Below are 22,448 nucleotides of genomic sequence, written 5' to 3'. Positions count from 1 at the left end.
TCATTAGATCAGAGTTGCAATAGCCTTAACTATATAGGAGACATCCTGCCAAGAATATTGGACATCCGGTCAATCTACAAAGTTTGGGCTCCTTCTTTATGCACCATATGTCCACTCATAGCACAAAACTACATGCTAGTATAAAAAGAATGTCTGGAAGCACCGTAAAACAGAACTTTCTTACCTTATATATACTTATGCAGACTCCTTGTTAGCTTAGCTGAACTGAGTGAGTATTAGCAGCCAGCTTCAGGTCACCATTCATCTTTCCAACAGCTTTGGTTTCAAACTAAAATTGAAAAAGTGTTTAGACCCCTCCCACGGGTTAGTGCTCCAAAGATATCTCCTTGATATCTCTTTTAAAAGATTTCCTTTCTCCAGAGTATCTTCTTACCAGCTTCACTTCTTAAATCTGGCCCATCAAAATATGCCCATAACAAGAGACAGCATTTCTAGGTTACATGGCTTCCTCCATTCTAATGGCTTCACTTCCCAGACTCCACATGAAAAAAAAATCATTGCTACCACTTATCAGTTGCTGTCCAGCATCTCCATTCCTTATTTTTCCAAATTCTAATTCTCAGTTTCATCAGGAAGGTTCACTTATGATGGGCCAATCAGGTCTTGTTAAATTTAGACCTTCCTTTTTCTCCCCCTTCACTTGCTCAGTCAGTCACAAGAGAAGCTTCAGATTTTGTGTGTGTGTGTGTGTGTGTGTGTGTGGGGGGGGTAGTTTATGAAGTCTTCATGGTCCAGGGCAGCCTCATTTCAGGACCAAGCATGTAAATCTCAAGGAGATCATAGCTCAAATAAAAGCATTTGAAGCTGTAAATCAGCTGTGGACTGCTGGACCTCTGCTAATGATAACATCACAGTGATGTGGTACAAGAGCAAACAAGGAGGGACAAGATTCTAGCCCCCCCCCCCTCACCTTTGCAGGTTAGCCACAAGTGCCAGAGAACTTGCAGTACAGAATAACCACACTCTTCATTCAGCATGCATTCTGTTAGAGCAGAACACTATAGAGACACTTTGAGCAGATCAAGGCTAGACCCTCACAAGTGGCTATAGGGGTCTTCTAGGACATTGTCCACTTGCAGGGAACTTCCCTAGTAGATCTCTTTTCTTCCTGTCTCAACAGACAACTAAACCATTTCTGTTGCATGACACCCTGCAAAAAGGCTTGAAAAGCTGTTGCATTTTCTTTTCCATGGACAGAAATGGTCTTCTGTGCCTTTGCCCCTCTTTCCTTTAATACCCAAATTTCTTATAAAGATCAATACAGACTTACCAAAGATGCTTCTGATAACTCCCTTTTGGTCCAGACAGCATTAGATGTCCTTCAAGAATGCAACTGCAGTCATAACATGTGGGTTGTCCTGCCTCAGGCAGCCCTCGGTCGGCCGGATTCCAAAGTCTGGGTCCGACGTCGGCTGATGTCGCATTTCTTTCCGACGTCAGAGCGGCTGGAGTATATAAGCATCAGCCGACGCCATTTTCTTCAGTCTTTCTTGCCGCGTGGTGCCCGAAGCAGAAGCAGTTTGCAAGTGCCGGTCGGTCAGCTCCTGTATTCTACGATACCGAAGTCATCAAAAAAGCTAAGTACCCTGTTGGGGACCTTTTCTTGCCTCAGCCGATGTCAGAAATTACTGAAAAAGTTAACAATTGTCTTTTTTGTGGTAAACAAATACCTCATAAGGATTTCCACTCTTACTGCCTCCCTTGCCTGGGCCCAGACCACGACGTCTCGGCCTGTGTGGCCTGTGCTCGCTTCAACAAGCGCACTCTCAGGCGCCGGGCGGAGTTCGCTGAAGATTTTTTCGGTGATAAATTTGCTTACACCATGCCGTCGGATCTTCCGACATCGCAAACTCCCAAAAAGCGAAAAGACCGGGACCGACATCCTCGGCCCGCGTCTACCACCGACTCCACGCCAAAACCTAGCGCGAGTGCTCCGGTTCCCTCTGAGACGGTCTCTCCACCGCTCCGAACCGAAGACACTGCATTACCGACGACTCCGATTCCAGACATTACTCTGACGCCAGTTATAGATTTTCCTCCGGATACCGAAACCGAGGAAATGCCCGAGACCATTGCTGTAGACAAGGTCACTCCAGCACGTGGAGCTACCAGGCCTCCTATGGCCATGTCTATTAAGGCCTACACTAGGGCTAAGGCAGCCAGCAAAACAAAGCATATTACTTCTAAATCCTTACCTCAGCTGACTCCGGAGACACAAATTATGTCCATGGCTGCTGATTTAATTTCCATGATTAGAGGTTCACAGGCCCATCCTGAGAGAGCATCCCAGCCTCCTCCTGATAAAAGGCCCCGGGTTGAACCCTCTGACCCTACTCCTTCAGATGAAGATTCTGAGGGCTCTGTCCACTCTGATAGCCAGGAAGAGCTCTTCCAGACCTATGAGGACTCGGATGCAGAAGATTCCATACCTTTGGCCTCCCCTCCTGAGGATATTTCTTTTGGGGAAGTTCTGCACACCATGAGGGAACATTTCAAGTGGCAGGGCCAGGAATATTCTGATTCCAGGAAATGCCTTAGGACTTTCCTTAAGAAGCCTCAGCACAGGCCCTTAGCTATTCCTCCTCTACTTGATGTTCTGGATGATTTGTATTCTGATTCTAGTGCTACCCCTGATTCTCTCCCTCCTGCTCCAGCCAAGCCAGACAGGTATTACAGGGTCCCAGAAACTCATTCCCATTTATTCAGGGCCCATACTGTTGATTTGGAAACTATTTCACAGGGGCCTAAAGGAGTTTCAGCCTCCACCTCAAAAAATCCTTTGCCCTCCAACAGGGAAACAAGGTCATTAGAGAGATGGGGTAAAAAGGTTTACACATCCACTACCTTATCTATGAGAGCTTTAAATTGCCTTTTTCATATGTTCCAATATCGGGATTATCTCCTAGAAGATTTACAAAAAGCATTAGCTTCTCCTGATCCTTTAGACAGGAAGACTTTGCAGGAAGCTGTACATAACACTCAGCAAGTAAGCAATCACTTCCTGCAGTGTGGATATGATGCACTGGAAGCTTCATGTAGGGCAGCTATGACAGGGGCAGTGATGCGTAGACATGCTTGGTTAAAAGATCAACCTCTACCAGATCATGTAAAAGCAAAACTTCTGGATGCACCTTTGGAAAAGAACAAGCTTTTTGGTGCAAATGCTAAGGATGTGTTAAAGACCATCGAAGAAAAAGCCAAATCAGTTCAAACCGTAAAGGATTTCCTCCAGGTTCAACCCCCCCCAGATTCAGTAGGAATTGGCCTTCAAAAAACTGGTCCTTTCCTAATCCAGAAAAGTTTCAAAGGGGTAAGAACAGACGTGGCCGAGGAAGAGGCTAATACAGAGGCCCTTACAGGGGACGTCAATGGCAGCCAGGAAACCAAAGAGGTGACGCAGGGGTTTCTCCTGCCCAACAACCACAATCTCAATGACTTTCCTCTACTACCGCCTACCAGGGAACAACTAGAAGCTCCCTTGGGCGGAAATTATCTCTGTTTGCAGAAAACTGGCACAGACTGACAAAGGACAAATGGATTTTGGACATTATAGACCGAGGGTACAGGTTTCATTTTCATACCTTACCAAAAAAACAAGGCATGCCAAATCTACCACAACATCAAAGGGCAGAGGCTATCAAGCAAATCACTCTGCTAACTCGAATGAAAGCAATAGAAAGAGTTCCACAACAAGAACAAGAACAGGGTTTTACTCAAGACTGTTCCTTGTTCCAAGAAAAGAAACTCAATGGAGACCAATACTGGACTTGTCCGCATTAAACACCTTTCTCATAGTACCAAAGTTCAAAATGCTGAATCTACAGCAACTCCTTCCCATGCTGGGCAAGGAGTCGTGGCTGATTACTCTGGACCTCAAGGAGGCATACCTGCATGTCCCTATCAGACACAGCTGCAGAAGATACCTCAGATTTCTTGCAGGGCCAGAGCATTATCAATTCTCAGCATTGCCATTTGGCTTATCTACTGCACCCAGAGTGTTTACAAAATGCCTGGCTTCAGTAATTGCTCATTGCAGGCTCCAGGGTATACAAATTTACCCGTACCTGGATGACTGTCTCATACAAGCGGACGACAAATTGATGTTGACAAAAAATCTGGAATATGTCATACGATTACTTCAAGCTCTGGGATACACAGTCAACTTCCAAAAGTCAAGACTGCAGCCATCCCAGCAAATAATCTTCTTAGGAGCCAAGTTAGACACAGCCTCTCAGATGGCTTACCTGACAGAAGACAAGCAAGAGAAGTTAACTCAATACTTCAAAGGTCTAGCAAAACTCACCCAGATGACTGCAAGGAGATTCCTACATGCCCTGGGTTACATGGCATCCTGCATTCTACTGGTTCCATTAGCAAAACTACACATGAGAAAGCTTCAATGGTACCTAAAAAGCGTTTGGTCTCAGCACAGCAACAACTTGGAGACAATCATACCACTCATTCCATGCTTACAAAAGGAATTCCTATGGTGGGCCTCGGTGAGCCAGGAAAACACAGGTAAGTCATTCAAAAAACCACAGATAACACAGACCATGACTACAGACCCCTCAGACCTCGGATGGGGTGGCACATGGAAGGCAGGTGTATACAAGGACAATGGTCAACCAAGGAAACACATCTGCATATAAATCAAAAGGAAATGCTGGCAGTAATGCATGCTATCGAGGCTTTTCAAAACCAACTCCAGCAAGGTCACTTAATGATACGGACAGACAACACCACTGTGATGTGGTACATAAACAAGCAGGGGGGCACCCACTCTTACCCCCTTTGCAGACTGACAATGCAGCTTTGGGAGAAATCACTGAGCCTAAACATCCAGTTACAATCACAGTTTGTTCCAGGAAAAGACAATGTGTTGGCGGACAGCCTAAGCAGGAATTTCACAGATCCACACGAGTGGAGGTTACATCCGAAGGCTTTCAGACAACTCACTTCGACATGGGGCAAGCCAGATGTGGACCTATTTGCCTCTCACCTCAATCATCTCCTACCAAAATTTTGCACAAGGACATACCATCCAAAGGCTTGGAAAATGGATGCTCTTTCATTCAACTGGAACTCCCTAGCAATCTATGCATTCCCACCTCTGCCACTGATGACCTCAGTATTACTAAAGATCAAAGCAGAGAAGCCCAAGGGAATCATAATAGCTCCGGATTGGCCAAGACAACACTGGTACCCACTACTACGGAGCATATGTCACACCAGGAGGTGGGCCCTCCCTCAGTGGCCTCTACTTTTGACTCAACACAATTTCGAAACACTGCATCCAAACCTTCAGACTCTGCAGCTAACAGCCTGGGAGATCTCATAAATAACTTCAGCTTATCTCTCTCCAAGGAAGTTCAGCGGATACTAACAGAGGCTCGAAGACCGTCCACCAGAAAGGTTTACTTAGCAAAGTGGAAAAGATTCAGCAATTGGAATACCAGCAAAGGGCATGATGCATCATTACTGAACATCCCACTTATCTTGGAATATTTGGCAGATATGTTACAGAGTGGCCTCTCATATTCTTCAATAAAGATACATGCATCTGCTATTTCAGCTAGATACAACACTGATCCTCCTGTTTTTTCTCACCCCTTACTAAGACAATTCCTCAGGGGAATCAAGAACATTAAGCCACCAAGAAAGGCCCCAGTGCCAGTCTGGGACCTCAATTTTGTCTTAGAAAAACTGACTCTACCTCCTTTTGAGCCAGCAGCTTCAGTTGACTTGCAATTTCTCTCATGGAAAACAGCCTTCCTGTTGGCAATTACCTCAGCAAGAAGGGTTTCGGAACTACAGGCCCTAATGGCAATACCACCCTTTATTATTTTCCACAGAGACAGGGTTTCATTAAGGACCAACCCTACCTTTATGCCAAAGGTGGTATCTAGGGTTTCTCTAAATCAAGCCATTCACCTGCCTGCTTTCTTCCCCAATCCTGAGAATAAGGGGGAAAGGCTTTTACATACCTTGGACATTCATAGACAACTTCGATACTACCTGGACAGAACCAAGGCCAGTAGGAAGTCTGAACAGCTTTTTGTAGCTTACGTCCCTGCAGTCCAAGGAAAAGCAATTTCAAAACAGACTATTTCTAAATGGATTGGACATTGCATCAGATTCTGTTATTCCTTTCATGGAAAGACTGTTCCAGCCTATGTCAGACCACATTCCACCAGAGCTACAGCCACCTCTACAGCATTTTTAAGAGGGTGCCTACAAAGGACATTCTAGAAGCTGCTACATGGAGCTCCGTGCATACATTCTCAAAACACTACAATCTCCCCTATATTCCAGATCCAGAGCAGGCTTTGCTTGGCAGTCCTGCAGGGTTTGATTGCCACACCATCTCTTTCCTAGAGCATACCTCCTCCCCAGCTAAGCTATGGTATTCTACCCACATGTTATGACTGCAGTTGCATTCTTGAAGGACATAGTACAGTTTTGTACCTACCATAAATGTAGATGTCCGATAGACATGCAACTGCAGTCGGGTTTTCCCTCCCTCCATACCCCTCTATGCTTAGGGTCCACTCCTATCCCCCCTCACTCTTAGCTGGGGATATCTGTTATGGTGTATTTGTTTTATTGCTCATGTATTTGTTTGGAATCCTGTTTTTGTCTTCCAATTTGATTACAGCCTTCCTTGGAGGGCACCTGGCATCTGGGGCAAGAAACACTGAAGAAAATGGCGTTGGCTGATGCTTATATACTCCAGCCGCTCTGACGTCGGAGAGAAATGCGACATCAGCCGACGTCGGACCCAGACTTTGGAATCCGGCCGACCGAGGGCTGCCTGAGGCAGGACAACCCACATGTTATGACTGCAGTTGCATGTCTATCGGACATCTACATTTATGGTAGGTACAAAACTGTACTTTCTCTCTACTCATGTACATGGCAGAGGCAGTTGTGATGCCCCTGCACTGGCCCAGTAATCAGGAGTCTCAATCCTCACCACTAGTAACCGTGAGGGACATACACAATGGGAGGATGACAAGTACACACACACAGTAAAGTACGATTTCCCTTAAGAGCTCACAGAGATCACAGTCAGTCTGGGGCTGGTTTCTCCCTCTTTCTCCAGATCCCCAGTAAGACTCCTCACTGGCACAGCTATAGGGTTGAGATCTCAGCTGAGTGGCCAAGCTAAGACCTCCAGCACCCTCTCTGTCAAACCAGTGCTTTGTGTCCCTGCCCAAGTAGCTGACGCGCACACACACACACACACACACACACACACACACACACACACACACACACACACACACACACACACACACACACACACACTCACTTTGAGATTTGATTGATATACAAACACATACACACACCTGGGAAAGGCTGGCATGGGTTCACTAGCTGTACCCCCTTCTGCCCAGACTATAAGGTAGTACCAGCTGCCACAAGCCACCCTTCCTTATCAGCAACTATAAGGCCCTTACAAAGGGTGCCCAATCTTACTGTGTAATGTTACTATAAATCCAAATGGTAGTTTTGACCAAATGCTGTTTGAGTGGCCTATACAGTGTCAACAAATATATACGCAAGTACTCCAAGAGCTCAAATATATCTCACAAATATCAGCCATAAAGATAGGTTTAAATATATTTAATAATAAACAATAAAAGAACAAGACAATACTTGGAAAACAAACACAGTTACTTCAGAGTTCAGAATCACAGGAAATATTTCAAAACAACATTGCAGGACACACTCAAATACAGAAAACATCTAAACTAACCTTTACTATATTCCTATCTGTATCTAAAAGAAATTACTTTTTCCCTAGTTACTTACTATTAGCAAAGCAAGTGCAGATGGTGATGATGATGGATGTTTCCAGGTCAAAGACAAAATACAAAATGCCTAGTCTCTCTCTCAGAGAGTTCTTAAATTAATCTCAAGCATTAGGATCATAGGAGGTTACTAGGCTATTGGCCCTGAGGTCCTTATAAGCCTACCCAAGAGTTTAGCCCATGTTTAGTTTAGTCCATGTTTAGACGTCTAGCTGGGCCAGCTTGGATGACATCACTCTTTGTCACCTGACGTCAGTTCCCAGGCTAAAACAGAAACTAATAGAATTTTAACATCTCTGTGTGAGAAGCACATATCTCTCAGAAGTTTGCAGAACTTGGAAGTCAGAAAACAATAAAATGCTTTACATTTTAACCCTAGTAATTACTTTTCAGGCAATAGAAAAACTTCTAGCTGTAGACATTCTGTCTGCTTGCTGCATTGAAACTAACTTTTATAGAACAATGTAAAGCACTTAATTTCAACTTATTTTCTTGAAGTTTTGTAAGTTAATCTTCTATGTTCCAGCAGGATATGCCTTGGTTACATTCTTGAAGCTCAGTACTGTACAAACTCTGTTCAACACACACATCTGTACCAGTAGTTTAATGTACACATAACATATAGATGTTATGTAGTCCTATCTCGCCTCCATTATTACATGTGGGTTCGGAGCCGACTCGGCTGCTTTTAAAATGCCTGAAAAATTCTGATTGGCTCGTGGCTAGGAGGTATCCCATAGTGCATGAGCACACTCCCCAGATCTTGTTTGCCGCTTCTTCAATCAGAAGCTTTCTTGGTTGGCCGAGGCTAAGTGATGCATTTTTTATTACTGTTACTCCTGTTCAGGAATTTATTGCTTATAAACAATTCTTCTATCATAGCTTATTACTGATAAGTAATTTTGTGACTTCCTATTTGTGACTTATACTGAATTTGACTTGGTTTTCGTATTTTGTATTTCTGGGCTTGTTGCTGTGTGGTATCCCGCGAGTGTGTGTGTTTTTGCTTTGACTAGAACGTTTAAGTTAGAGGTTATAGTTTCATCCCTTTTTTGTTCTTCACCCTTGGTCTGTTTAAGTTAGAGGACCTAGCTCTCCCCCTTTCCCCTTTCTTAGAGTGCGTAGGGCTAGATCTGTTTAAGTTAGGAGATGAAGTTCCTCTCTTGTTGTGTGAGTGTGTTGGCTTTTCTTGGCTGTCAATATGGGGCCAATTGAGATTTTGGACGTAGACCCTGCAGTATCAGTAGCAAGTGGTTCGGTGCCGATTACTAGCAAACCTCTTCAGAGCCAGTCAACGGATATTCCACTGGTCTCCACTAACCTTAAATCACTGACACTACAGAGAACAGGGTCACCTACGCTGTCCTCCAGATCCTCCAGGAGTGTATTTGAAGAAGACATCGAGAGAGTGGTGCTCAGACTCTTCAAGTCGTCGGCCTTGCCAACATTTTTATCAGCTCCAACCCACTCGGTCTCGGAGCCGACTCCTTCTACCTATCTTGCTGTGATTCCTCCTCCAACCCAGATTGGACCTTTGGAGCCTATATTGCCAGTACCGTCTACAGTGGAGTCTTAGGTTCCAGCACCTTGTGTGGTTGTCTCGGAGCCAAGTTCTGCTCTGACACTCTCGGCGCTGTCTGAAGTGTCTAGGGTCCGAAGTTCCTCGGTCGGCCCCGATGGGGAAACTTGGAACCGAACTTCTACGGTGCTGAGTCTCCCTCTTGGTGCATTGGCCCAAATGTGCTCGGACCCTACATCGTTCTTGGAGCCGAGCCTTCTGTAGCCGTTGGCACCGCCAGTTTCTTTGGAACCGAGGCATCCTTTGGAGCCAGAGAAATCAGTCTTCGTGAAGATGAGGAGCATGCTGGATAGCTCATCCGCCCCACATAGAAGTACCGATGCTATACTCCCTCAAGCGCCGACTACAGTCTCAGCATCTTCTCTTCCCCCAGATGGCAGAGACCCACAGCCTCAGGACCCCACTTGGGTGGCCCCCAATCTTCCAAGACCTCCCCAGAGAACCCTACTGAGGAGCCCCCTTGGAAGAGATCATGTAAGAGGAAGCATGTAGACTCCCTTGATGAGTCTCTCACATCTGACACTGACCTCGATGAGTTGGAGGGGTCCCCTAAGTCATCCACTGTAGATGTCTCCTTTGCAGACATCTTGGAGATCCTCAGGCAGAGAGGCAGCTGGCCCACTGTTACCCCGTCTGATGAGGCATCTGTGTACCTGAAGGCTTTCGGGTCTCAACCCTCAGCTTCATGGGTGTCTCCCCCATTTGACGACTTATTGGATCTTGTGAGTCAGAAGGCATGGCAGACTCCTGATGCTGTGAAACCGGTCCCCAGGAGACCGAACAAGTTTCTTTCCGCCCCTAAAGACAAAGAATTTTTATCCAAGGGCTTACATGTAGATGCCATGGTGTTGGCGGTGGCCACTAAGAAGGAGCTAGCAGAGACTTCTTCTTCTATCCATCCGCCCAATAAGGAATCCCAAATGATGGATAGATACGGGAAGCGTATCTTCTCTTCAGCGGCCTTTACACTCCGATCGCTGAATTATCTATCACACTTCACGAGATTTCAGGGAGATCTCCTGAAGGAGTTAGGAGATACTCTTCAAGGTACCTCTACTGAAGGACTTCCATCTACAGAATCTACTCAGTTGGCTACCTTAACAGCCATTGTTAACTCCTCCATGAGGCTGATCTCATACCCAGCTGATGATGTGAGTAGGGCGGCCGGTTCAGGAGTCTCCCTAAGGAGACACTCCTGGCTATGCCTATGCAATTTTGCTGAACCTTTCAAGTATACATTCACCAATGCTCTTGTTGATGGATCCTCTCTTTTTGGACCCAAGGTGAAAGATACCCTCACCAGGTATGAACAGGAAGGAAAGACTCTCTCTGTCATGGGAGTCCGTTTTACCGTTCCTTCTAGACCTTACCCTAAAGGTCAGAAGAGTGGCAAAATGTGGTTCAAGAAATCACAGAGATCTTTCCAAGATACACAGGGTGATTCCTCCTTCAGAGGCAGGGGAGGAGGAACAAATGGTAGACGTCGCCCTAGAGGCAGGGGAGGGCCACAAAATCAGGCAGGTTGCGATTCCTTTTGTGTCCGTCCCTATCAGCGTTCCTGATGTGGAACTCGACTGTGCGTCTCTGGAGTCAGTCGGGGGTCGCCTGTCTTTGTACCCAGAAGCCTGGCTAAATATCACCCGAGACAAGTGGGTATAAGGCGTTATCACCAGAAGTTACTCTCTACCCTTTTCCCTTCCAACACCCCCTCCCAAAAGGATCCCAGATGTACCACCCAATCACAGGGATCAAGCAGCTATAGAGATAGAAAAGCTGCTACTAAAAAGAGTCATCCAAAAGCTCCCAGCAGACCAGACAGGATTCAAAACATACTCCAGATTCTTTTTAGTTGCAAAAAGAACAGGAGACTGGAGACCCATTTTAGACCTCAGCAGGTTAAACGAGTATGTAAAGAAGTCCAAGTTCCGAATGGTCACACTACAATCCATACTCCCTCTGTTAGGGAAAGAAAGTTGGATGTACTCAATAGATCTGCAAGACGCCTACTACCACATCAAGATGGTCAAAGCGTCAAGGAGTTTTCTACGCTTCCGGCTGGGATCCAATCATTACCAGTTTCGGGCACTGCCTTTTGGTCTCACCATAGACCCCCGGGTGTTCACCAAATGCATGGCAGTAGTGACAGCCTGTTTGAGGCATCATGGAATCCACGTTTATCCATACCTGGACGATTGGTTCCTGACCGCCACCACCAGGCATCTTCTAGTTCAATCCAGAGACTCTACAATCAAGCTCTGTTTCCAGTTGGGAATCTCCATAAATTGGGAAAAATCCTTAACTTTGCCTGCTCAATCTATAACCTTTATAGGAGCAAACATAGACACGGTCTCTATGATAGCCAGACTACCAACAGACAGAATACAAAATCTTTTACAGCAGATTTACAGGATATTCCCCCTTCGAAGAGTCAAAGCGAAGGTGGTGTTACAAATTCTTGTAACAATGGCATCGACTATAACATTGGTACCATTAGCAAGACTACATATGAGAATACTCCAATGGCTCCTGTCTTCCCAGTGGTCCTTTCAGCAGTTGCCCCTGCATCATCAGATACTAATCACAGATTCTTGCAAAAAGGATCTCCGTTGGTGTATTCAGCCAGGTCACCTTTCCACAGGGAATCCCTTTGTACCGCACAAACCTGTTGCCACTGTGACCACGGATGCCTCTCATATAGGGTGGGGGGGGGCATTATCTAGGCAGGACTGTCCAAGGCACATGGCAAGATCACGAGGCCCATCTGCATGTCAGTGTCCTAGAGATGAGAGCGGTGCTTCTAGCGTTGCAAGCACTTCACAACTTTCTACCTCTAGGGATGATAGCTATCCAGACGGGCAACATGTCGGTGGTATGGTATCTAAACAAGCAAGGAGGAACCAAGTCTTACCTCTTATGTCAAGAGGCCCTGCAAGTTTGGAACTGGGTGATTTCTTCTCAATGCTTTCTCATTGCAACACACATCCCGGGGACATCCGGCGTGATAGCAGACAAGCTAAGCAGGGCAATTTTGTTATCTCACGAATGGTCTTTGAACCAGAAAGTGTCCCGTCAGATCTTCCACAAATGGGGACAACCTTACTGCGATCTCTTTGCCAGCCCTATCAATGCCAAATGTAGCACCTATTTCTCCCTCATTCCCCTTCTGGGAGAGTCTTCGAGAAATGCACTCATCCACGATTGGCCCCCGGAATTCTTTATGCAGTTCCTCCTTTTCCACTCATTCCCAAGATTATACAGAAAACAATGTTGTCGGGAAGCAAGATGATCCTCATCACTCCTTCCTGGCCTCATCAGATTTGGTTCCCTTTTCTCGGGCCTCACCTGTTAGACTATCCATGGACCCTGGACCCAGTTCCAGACCTCTTGACACACGTCAGGTTCTCGTCATCCCTGTCCCCACACTCTCAAACTGACAGCATGGCTGCTCCAGTTCCATCTTTAGTCAGGCTTCACAATCTGTCTCCAGCTGTAACCCATATCATTACCTCTTCTCATAGTACCTCGAACAGAAAATTGTATAGCAGCAAATGGAAGAGATTTTCTATATGGGCAGACAACAGAAAGGTTAATCCATTTACAGCTCCAATTCCTATTGTCTTAGAGTTCCTATCAGAACTTTTTCACCAGGGATCAGCAGCTGCTACACTCAGAGTTCAGCTAGCAGCAATTTCTAATTTTCATGTGGGAATTAATGATTCTAACCTTATGTCCCACAAACTTTGCAAGGCTTTTCTCAAAGGTTCTGTGATGTTAAGACCTCCCGTTCAAGATCCCATTCCTCCCTGGGATCTAAATCTAGTCCTTTCTAAACTTACTTCGCCACCTTTTGAACCAACCCATTGGGGTCATTTGAAATTTCTGTCGTGGAAGACTGTTTTTCTGGTGGCGATAACTTCAGTCAGACGAGTTTCCGTACTGCAAGCCCTATCAGTTAAACCTCCATACTTAATTTTTCACAAAGATTGGGTCTCTCTCCGGACAAATCCTTCCTTTATCCCCAAGGTCTGCTCCCATTTTCATTTGAATCAAACTATGGAATTGCCAGTATTCTTCCCCAATCACACCAATAAAGCAGAGTATAGATTTCACCAATCGGATGTGCACAGGCAATTGCGTTTCTACATCCACAGAACTAAAGGATTTAGAAAATCAGACCAGCTATTCATTTCCTTTGCTGAAACAAGAATGGGTTTGCCAGTTTCTAAGGTCACACTATCAAACTGGATCGCTAACTGCATCTCTTTCATTTATACCTCTAAAGGAAGAGAGTTACCCCTTAAAGTCAGAGCGCATTCTACCAGATACTTCTGCTGCCTTCCAATCCAGGACTCCTATTGATAATATATGTGCAGCAGCAACATGGGCTACCCCTCATACCTTCATTACCCATTACAAATTGGACCTAACTTCCAGTGGTAGGGCCTCATTTGGTTCCACGGTACTCAGGAGTATTTTACAGTGAGCCACCCATACAAGATGCTAGGGACGCTGTCCCACATGTATTAATGGAGGCGAGATAGGACTACATAACATAAAGAAGTTATGTACTCACTATAACGTTCCATGTAAGTAGTCCATCTCGCCGAACATTATTATGAACCCACCCACCACCCCCCCTTCCTGGAGGATCTGGAAACAGTTTCTGTGGTGGTTTTTTACCATAAAGGACACTTTTGTTAGGGTTTTTCTTATACCTTTGCTTTCCTTTTCTACTTTTTCCTCCTTTTATAGACTAGCAGCAAGCAAGATCTGGGGAGTGTGCTCATGCACTATGGGATACCTCCTAGCCACGAGCCAATCAGAAGTTTTCAGGCTTTCTAAAAGCAGCCGAGTTGGAGCCGAGGATCGGCTCCGAACCCACACGTAATGTTCGGCGAGATGGACTACATACGTGGAACGTTATGGTGAGTACATAACTTCTTTTTCTCTTACATTTGTAAGACAAGCAAATGCAGCATATTAATTTTCACAAATGGCATAGACTTATTTACAAAATTCCAGATAGCTGGGTTGGCAGTGTCACAGCAATGACTAAAAACTTCCTCACAAATGGATTCACTCATACAGGGCAAGGGATGCCTGATCATCTCCAACTTTCAAAATCTCCACTGACTGTATGAGGTGATAGGTGTTTAATCATATTAAGGCATTTTGTTTTCTATGGATGTGAAGCAGGTGTTAAAGGAGGTCAGATAGTCTGCTACTAAGAAATCATACTCAGCCAAATGGAAAAGATTTTTTACTTGGTACCATAAAAGGGAACACTATTTATCTCAAGCAGAGTTTCTAGTGTTTCTTCAGTACCTGTGTGACTTATTGAACTCAACCCTAGCATGCATGTCTATAAAGGTACATATACAGGCTATTTCTGCTTGTCTGCCTTTGGATCCCCCTTTCCTCCTTATTTCAAGTTAAGCAATTAAAAAAAAAATGTTTTACATATTAGACCACCCAGAAAAGAAGTGCACTTGTTCATGATCTTAATGTTGTAATGGAGAAGCTGTTTCTCTTTTGAACCTGCAGCCAGCTCTTTTTTATTTATTTATTTTTTCATGGAAGACTGTTTTGCTCATTATTCTGAGTTCAGCAAGATGGGTATTTAAATTACAGGCCGTAAAGTCTGTGCAACCTTTTTGATTTTCCATAAAGGCATGGTGAGTCATATAACTAACTCCTCCTTTTTGCCACAGGTTGTTACTGAAGTTACGTTAAACCAGACTAGTCATCTTCCTGTTTTCTTTCCTGATCCCTAAAACAAGGGAGAAGGAATCTTTCATACTTTAGATGCACACAGACAGTTAAGATTCTGCCTGAACTGGATTAAGGATTTTAGGAAATCTATCCAATTTTGTTTCCCTGATGAAAAGAAAAAACAGGAGAGCGAGTATCTAAACCAATTATTTCCATTTTGTTACTCTAACCAAGGTAAACGTTTCTTCTCAGAAAATCAAAATTCACTCAACCAAAGCTGTGACTACTACTGAGACTTTTTGGAAAGGGGTGGACTCTAGTTCTGTTCTTTAGGCAACTATGTAGTCTTCAATGCACACCTTCACTAGTCATTACAAGTTTCTGTAGCTACAGCAGGGTTTACTAAAGTTGTTCTACAGTGACTTCTAGACTCTGCCCCTTCCCATCCACCCTTTCCTCCTAAGCTATGGCAATCATCTCTTATAGTTATGCCTATAACAACTTTGATCTAATGACAAACATTATACAATTGTACAACTGTGCAAGTTAATTTGCATTAACAGATGATATTCAAGTAGGTTTGTTGCAGTATTAACACTCCCATCTTTGCTCGTGCAATTTTCTTGGCTGATTGGAGTACCCTACTTTACCTTTACCTCTCTGAGATCGCTTTTCATTACTTTACTTGATTTGGCATATTTTTTATTAGAACTTCAGGCTTCAGCCTCTATTTTGGGCAGGAAAGCTCTGACTTTTGGCATTCCAGTGCATCCATCTTGTGCTAGCACATACTCTAGTGGTAAGAGCGAATGTACAGTACATGAGGAAGGAGCCCAAACTTTTGTAAACTGCCAAAAGTCTGATATCCTTAGCAAAATATATCCCATATAGTTATGGCTACTACAATAGTGACCTACTTGAATATATTCTATTACGGTACATTACTTAACTGTACTTTATGATACTTGCAGCAAAACGTTATCTGTGGATGGTAGGGCTTTCTCTATTAAGTCAACAGTTACTACATAAGCCTGATTTAAAATTGTATTTACTCAAAGCATATGTGAGTTTGTGAATTCACTATCCATTCACACATTTTTCTTCCTAATTGCATGTTGGTTGTCCATTCTTGAAGGAGAAAAGGGTTTGCTTTGCTTTTCCTTCTTGGCATCCTATAGGCCATCAACACATAGCTGGGAGATGGGAGAACCTTTCTTAGTATTTTCCAAACATATACATTCCTAGAGGTAATGATCCTTCTGATGAAACATGGTGTAGCTGTTCACTGAGAGTATTCATACAGCTCTATGTTAAGTACCTCACACAGCTGCACATTTGCATTGATTAATTCAGTGAAGAAAATTGTTAAAATCTCTTACCTTACATTGTTAATATTTAGAGACCCAGCTGTATTTTGCAGTTTAATTCATTCTCTGCATTGTCTCAGGCCATTCATTGCTTCTTTGCTGATGCCAAGTGACAGCTGTGTTGCAGACATCAACATCAGATTAAAAGTCATGTCACTACAGGTCAATGTTTTCATATGGTGTTAATTTTCGGTTTTAGGTTTTTCTTAATTTTTATTTGGGACAAATGCACAAGTTTCTTGTGCAAACAGTCTAAATAGATATTTATGTATTTTCTCTTTTGATAACGTATAAAAAACAGTCTAAATAGATATTTATTTATTTTCTCTTTTGATAACATATAAAAGCATTCCAATGCAGTGAAGTAGAGCACAGAGAATTTTTGCATGCCTTCATAAAGTTGTACTGATACCTTAATTTATGCAGTTTTCTTTTTCCAACTAGATGAAGCAGCTCAAGAAGCGCTAACTGATATGCCACCCAGATCTGAAGAGGTGAGACAGCATCTCTTTTAATAGTGCCGTTTTCTAATGATTTAAGCACCAGGCATATTTTTAAATCAGGTTTGTGCGGTACTGTGTAATTGCAGTTAGCACTTATGGCAATGTTACAAGTGGAAGCCAAGAAGTGTAGAAACTGTTATGAGCGAATGTGAAAAAATGCCAAAAGCAGACACTGCAGAATTGTTTTACTTCCACTTCAGCTTTGTGCATAACGAGTTAATAACCATACTTCAATTAAACTGATTGCATATAATTTCATTGTGTAATGTACAAAAGTTTGGCAGTTATTTCTATCGTAGATTTTTTTCCCTGCGTATCCAATTATAAACATTTAGCAAATGGAAATAAATTACTGAATCAAACCATAGCTGTCACTTAGACATACTTAAGTACATAAGAGAATATCCAGGTATAACACATTCCTTGATGGAAGTACCTAATTTAAGATTGTAGCTTCAGAAACTGCTATCAAGTTGCTGACTGAAGGATTTTATTCATAAACCATTAGAAGGAAGTGCAGTGCAGGAAATGTCTTTTTTTTGTGTGCCCCTGTTTACGTTCATCATTGGCAGACTGTAGCATATCAGGAAAATGCAGAAGTGGCAATGATCATTTAAGGTCTCTTATGTTGTTTCTAGTATTTGACTGAGTCTGCCTGCTTGGAATCCTGAGATCCATTATGGGCCTGATTCCAAAAGACTTGCTGTCAGTATAAGTGACCACTTAGCAGGATGAGAGCAGGTGTTTTGGAATCTGGACCCGCTGTAACCTATTTATAGATGGTCCTTACAATGAAGTAAGTCACTTAAACTGAGAGCAAGTCTTTCAGAATCAAGTCAGACTTACACCAAGAGCCACTCTTTTGGAATCTGGCCCTATGAGAGACCCTTTTTGTAAGTTATCTAGTGCTGTATTATGAAATGCTTTGCCAAGAGTCTTGTCAGCAAACTTTATTGATGTATTTTTGTGTGTATTTGTGTGTGTGTGTGTGTGTGTGTGTGTGTGTGTGTGTGTGTGTGTGTGTGTGTGTGTGTATTTGTGTGTGTGTATTTGTGTGTGTGTGTGTGTGTGTGTGTGTGTGTGTGTGTGTGTGTATTTGTGTGTGTATTGTGTGTGTGTGTGTGTGTGTGTGTGTGTGTGTGTGTGTGTGTGTGTGTGTGTGTGTGTGTGTGTGTGTGTGTGTGAGTGAGTGAGTGAGTGAGTGTGTGAATGTGTGAGTGTGTGAGTGTGTGAGTGAGTGTGTGAGTGTGTGAGTGTGTGAGTGTGTGAGTGAGTGAGTGAGTGAGTGAGTGAGTGAGTGAGTGAGTGAGTGAGTGAGTGAGTGATAGGTACCGGAAAGGAAATTGATGAGTGTGAGCAGTGATAGGTACCGTAAAGGAAATTGATGAGTGTGAAATCACCTACTGTATAGTCAAATTCACATCGACCCTCTTATTGTTGGTAAATGTATAGATTCATAGAGTCGTACAGTTTACAAGACAGAGTCAGTCCACAGACTCCTGACTCCTTGCCAAAACCCACCTTTATAAGGCACCTTCTGCCAGCATGATGGCAAAACTGGTCAGGCCAGGATGACTTTACTGGCACCCATCCAATCTCGTCAAGGTTTTTATGTAACAGAAGATTATTCCAGGGATGGGAGAAGTGCTAAGTAATAAATATGTCTCTCCAGCATGTCTTAGTTTTTGTTAATGGAGGGTCTTAAGTTCAAATGTTTATGAATCCTTTTGTTTTGTGGAGGTGTAGGAGATCAGGTAGGATTGGGTCCATAACAGCATGATTGCTAGATGTAAATCACCTCACAGGACTCTATAATAGACTGAGTATAGGGAAAGTCCTTCAAGCCTGTTTTCATAGTGGAGGGCTTTGAGTAATCTTTATAATTAGTAGCCCCTGGGGTCTATCTGTTTATGCGATGTGTTTATTTTGATGCATACTAAAAAGACCATTATATTCTATAACTGGTCTGCTCAAGGCAGAGTATAGTGGAATGATAACATCTTTTGATCTGGATGAAATACCTTTAGTTATTAATTGGACTAGACAGAAGAATTTCCTGACTGCTGTTGCTACACAGTGGCCAAAGGGGTTGTTTGTGAAGGTACAGAGATCTTGACAAATAAGATTATAGGAGGTTACTAGGCTATTGGCCTTGAGGCCCTTATAACCCTTTCCAAGAGTTTAGCCCATGTTTAGACAAATCAGCACCTGATGCCCGGTCCAGCATGGCACACTAGTGGAATCTCAGGGGTATATTTTCTGTTTCCCATCCAGTTATCCGTAATACGCTTAAAAAAGGGTAAAGAGGTACTCTGCTTGATGTGGAGAGGGAGTCTATTGCATCATCTTAAAAGTACTCAATTGTATTTATTACTGCTTGGTGTAACTCATTCTAAGCCTTTTGGTTTAAACACTTGGGCTTCGGACCAGTTGTTTTGCACTGAGAGGGTTTGTGGTCTGCACTGTAGTGGCAGAACAGGTAGCTTACATCCTTCTAGGTTGGGAACAGCTGATTGAGGGCTCAGTGTCTGTTATTCTAAAAGTGTATTAATTCTGGTTTAAGCACTTGGGCTTTCAGGTCAGTTATTTTACATTAAGAGTGTTCGTGGTCTGTACTCTTGTGGGAGGAGAGGCTGGACTCTGCCCTTCTGAGCTGGGAATTTCTGGTTAAAGGCTTATAGTGCATGCATATCTGAACTGCTTCTTACTGAAGTTTGGTGCGCCTTGTTTGCTGTGGCATAGACTGGATTCAGGCCTGCTGGATCTAGCTTTGTTTGTGTAACTTGAGCACTAATCCAGGCATTCTCTAAAGTATTCAATTGTATTTATTACTGCTTGGTAGTAACTTGATTAAAGTGTAGCTATCATTCTAAGTCTTTTGGATTAAGCACTTGGGATTCAGACCAGTTGTTTTACATTAGGAAGGTTTGTGGCATGCACTGTGGTGGCAGGACAGGTAGCTTTCATCCTTCTAAGTTGGGAACTGCTGATTGAGAGCCCAGTGTCTGTTATTCTTAAAGTGTATTAGTTCTGGTTTAAGCACTTGGGCTTCAGGCCAGTTATTTTACATTAAGAAGGTTCATGGTCTGCACTCTTGTGGGAGAAGAGGCTGGACTCTGCCCTTCTGAGCTGGGAATTTCTGGTTAAAGATTTATAGTGCCTGAATATTTGTTACTGAAATTGGTACACCTTGTTTGCTGTAGCATAGACTAGATCCAGGCCTGCTGAATCTAGCTTTGTTTATATGCTTGTTGTTTGTTTGCTTGTTATTTCCTGGAAAGCTAATTCCACCTAATACGCGGCTTCTCAGCGCTTCTGTGGATCACTAGTGATATCTGCATTGCTTACTGTACTTATTTCCTTGTTTCACTTGAAAGAAAGTTACTGTTTGTCATTTTTGCATTTATGTTACCTGTAACACATTGCACTTAAGTTACCTGGCACTTGCTCACTAAAGCAATTATATAAGTCAGCAGTAAAAATTAAAAGCACTACACCCTCACTCCCCACTGGCCCTTGTTTTCAATTATTAAGGAATTCCCAATATTATTCTAGCATGTCCAAAGGTCAGTTGTCAACCTCCTCTCCGGTCCAGCTGGTGAATCTGGGAATCTTGAGGCAATGTTACAACTGCCTCATGTACACAGACAACCCTCTCCTCCTCCCAACAAATTCCAACACATGTGAGAGATGCAACCATATAGCCAAACTGGAGGCTAAGCTCTCTCAACTCAGTACTGGCATAACCAGTCAGGAGGAGAAGGAAACCACACTCACTACAATTCCAGTCTCACATAGACCTACCACGACAGCAAACCAAACACATAATCACACAAAAACATACTCGGAGGCTCTAAATAAAGATCTGCCTAAGCAGCAGAGACCTCCAAAGCAGACACCCAAGCAACTGCTACCCCAAAACAAAACACGTGCAACACATAGCTCACAAAGCCAGTGTGACGAACAGTCACAGCCCTTAAGACTAAACAACACACCTGATACACTTGTAATAGGTGAATCTATCATCAGGCACACTGACGTCCCGCTCACCAGGCTGAACAAGGAGAGGGTCATGTTGAGCAGCCTGTCGGGCGCTAGGATCCGCCACATAACACAAGCACTCAGGTCACTCCAAGGCAAGTACAAATATGACTCAGTCATTGTCCATGCTGGTGTGAATGACCTGAGACGTACCTCCCTGGACTACATGAAAAGAGACATAAAGGAGCTCTCTTGAGCATGTAGCCCAGGTCGGTATGACCCTGACCTTGAGTAGCATCTTAACCTCACCAAGAATGGTGCCACAATATGAAGACAAGATGATCAATTTCAACAATTGGCTTAAGTACTGGTGTCATTCAAAGGGGATCCAATGCCTGTCTGCCTGGGATGATATGCTCGACAAGCCACGATGCTTCGCTAGAGACGGCTCGCACCTGTCACCCCTGGGCTTTCGGATATTGGCAAAGGCTCTTGCTACCCCCATAGTGCCTTTTTTAGGCAAGGCTCAAAAGACAAACCCACCTCCATAGGTATCACAAGGGATAAGAAACTAAGAGTAATGCTACTCAACGCCAGAAGTCTAAACCTCAAGATGCACGCACTCGAAACTCTCTTTAGCATAGAGAACATCGATATCTGTGCAGTAACAGAAACCTGGTTCAGGGCTCCCGAGATTACCCCAGCACTACCAGGTTATACCTCATACCATGCTTTTCAGCCCCAAAACTTGGACCGAACCACAAAAGGAGGGGGGAGTATCGATATTCATCAAAGATACCCACACCTCCAGGTTGGTGGCAAAGCACGAAGCATCAGAGACTATCCATGTGCAACTAACAGTGGGTAAAACTGCCTTCCAGTTTATAGCCTGCTACAGACCACCCTCCCAAACCCAGGAACCCCACTCGGCCTTCGTGAGAACACTGGAAAATATGAAGGTCTCTCCAAACACCATTATATTGGGAGACTTCAACTACCCAAACATAGACTGGGAGCATTACTCTAGCTCCAACACCCTAGCCCAAAGGTTCCTAGAATTTATAAACTCAAATGCTATAGAACAACTTGTTACCACTTCCACAAGGGGGGAAAACATACTGGACCTGATCATCACCAACATGGGGACTCTATGCTCCAGACCAGAAGTGTATCCCTCACTGGTAAGATCAGACCATAAACTAATCTCACTGGATATTCACATCCCGACCCCATCCCCTGCCCAGAAAACCACAGTGAAAAACTTCTCTAAAGCAAATTTCACACTCCTCAAAACCGAGGTGGAATCCTTCAAGGCCCCCGGGCCTGTGGAAAATATGGCCCAGACCGTATAATCCTTTATAAACGCATTCTATGAACACCTTCAGGAATGCATGGATCATACAGTCCCAAATAAAACCAAGACCCAATCCTCCAAAGGCAGACATCCTGTCTGGTGGACCCCAGCCATAAA

General features: G+C 43.8%; 1 protein-coding gene across 2 annotated transcripts in view; it reads left to right on the top strand.

Annotated features, from left to right (window-relative positions):
- The window catches only part of LOC122816772 (tetratricopeptide repeat protein 30A), a 2,782,581-nt gene that overhangs the window by 1,039,868 nt on the left and 1,720,265 nt on the right, over window positions 1–22,448 (top strand). For both annotated transcript variants that reach the window (XM_044089788.1, XM_044089789.1), the window contains exon 8: window positions 16,938–16,987. In XM_044089788.1, coding sequence (XP_043945723.1) covers window positions 16,938–16,987 — 50 coding nt within the window. The remainder of the gene's footprint in view (window positions 1–16,937; window positions 16,988–22,448) is intronic.

This window comes from Protopterus annectens, chromosome 12.part0 (genome assembly GCF_019279795.1).
Source record: "Protopterus annectens isolate FY-2018-M chromosome 12.part0, PAN1.0, whole genome shotgun sequence".
NCBI classification, from domain to species: domain Eukaryota; kingdom Metazoa; phylum Chordata; order Ceratodontiformes; family Protopteridae; genus Protopterus; species Protopterus annectens.
The sequence above is the reverse complement of the archived record's forward strand: the minus strand, read 5'-3'. Positions and strand labels throughout refer to the sequence as shown.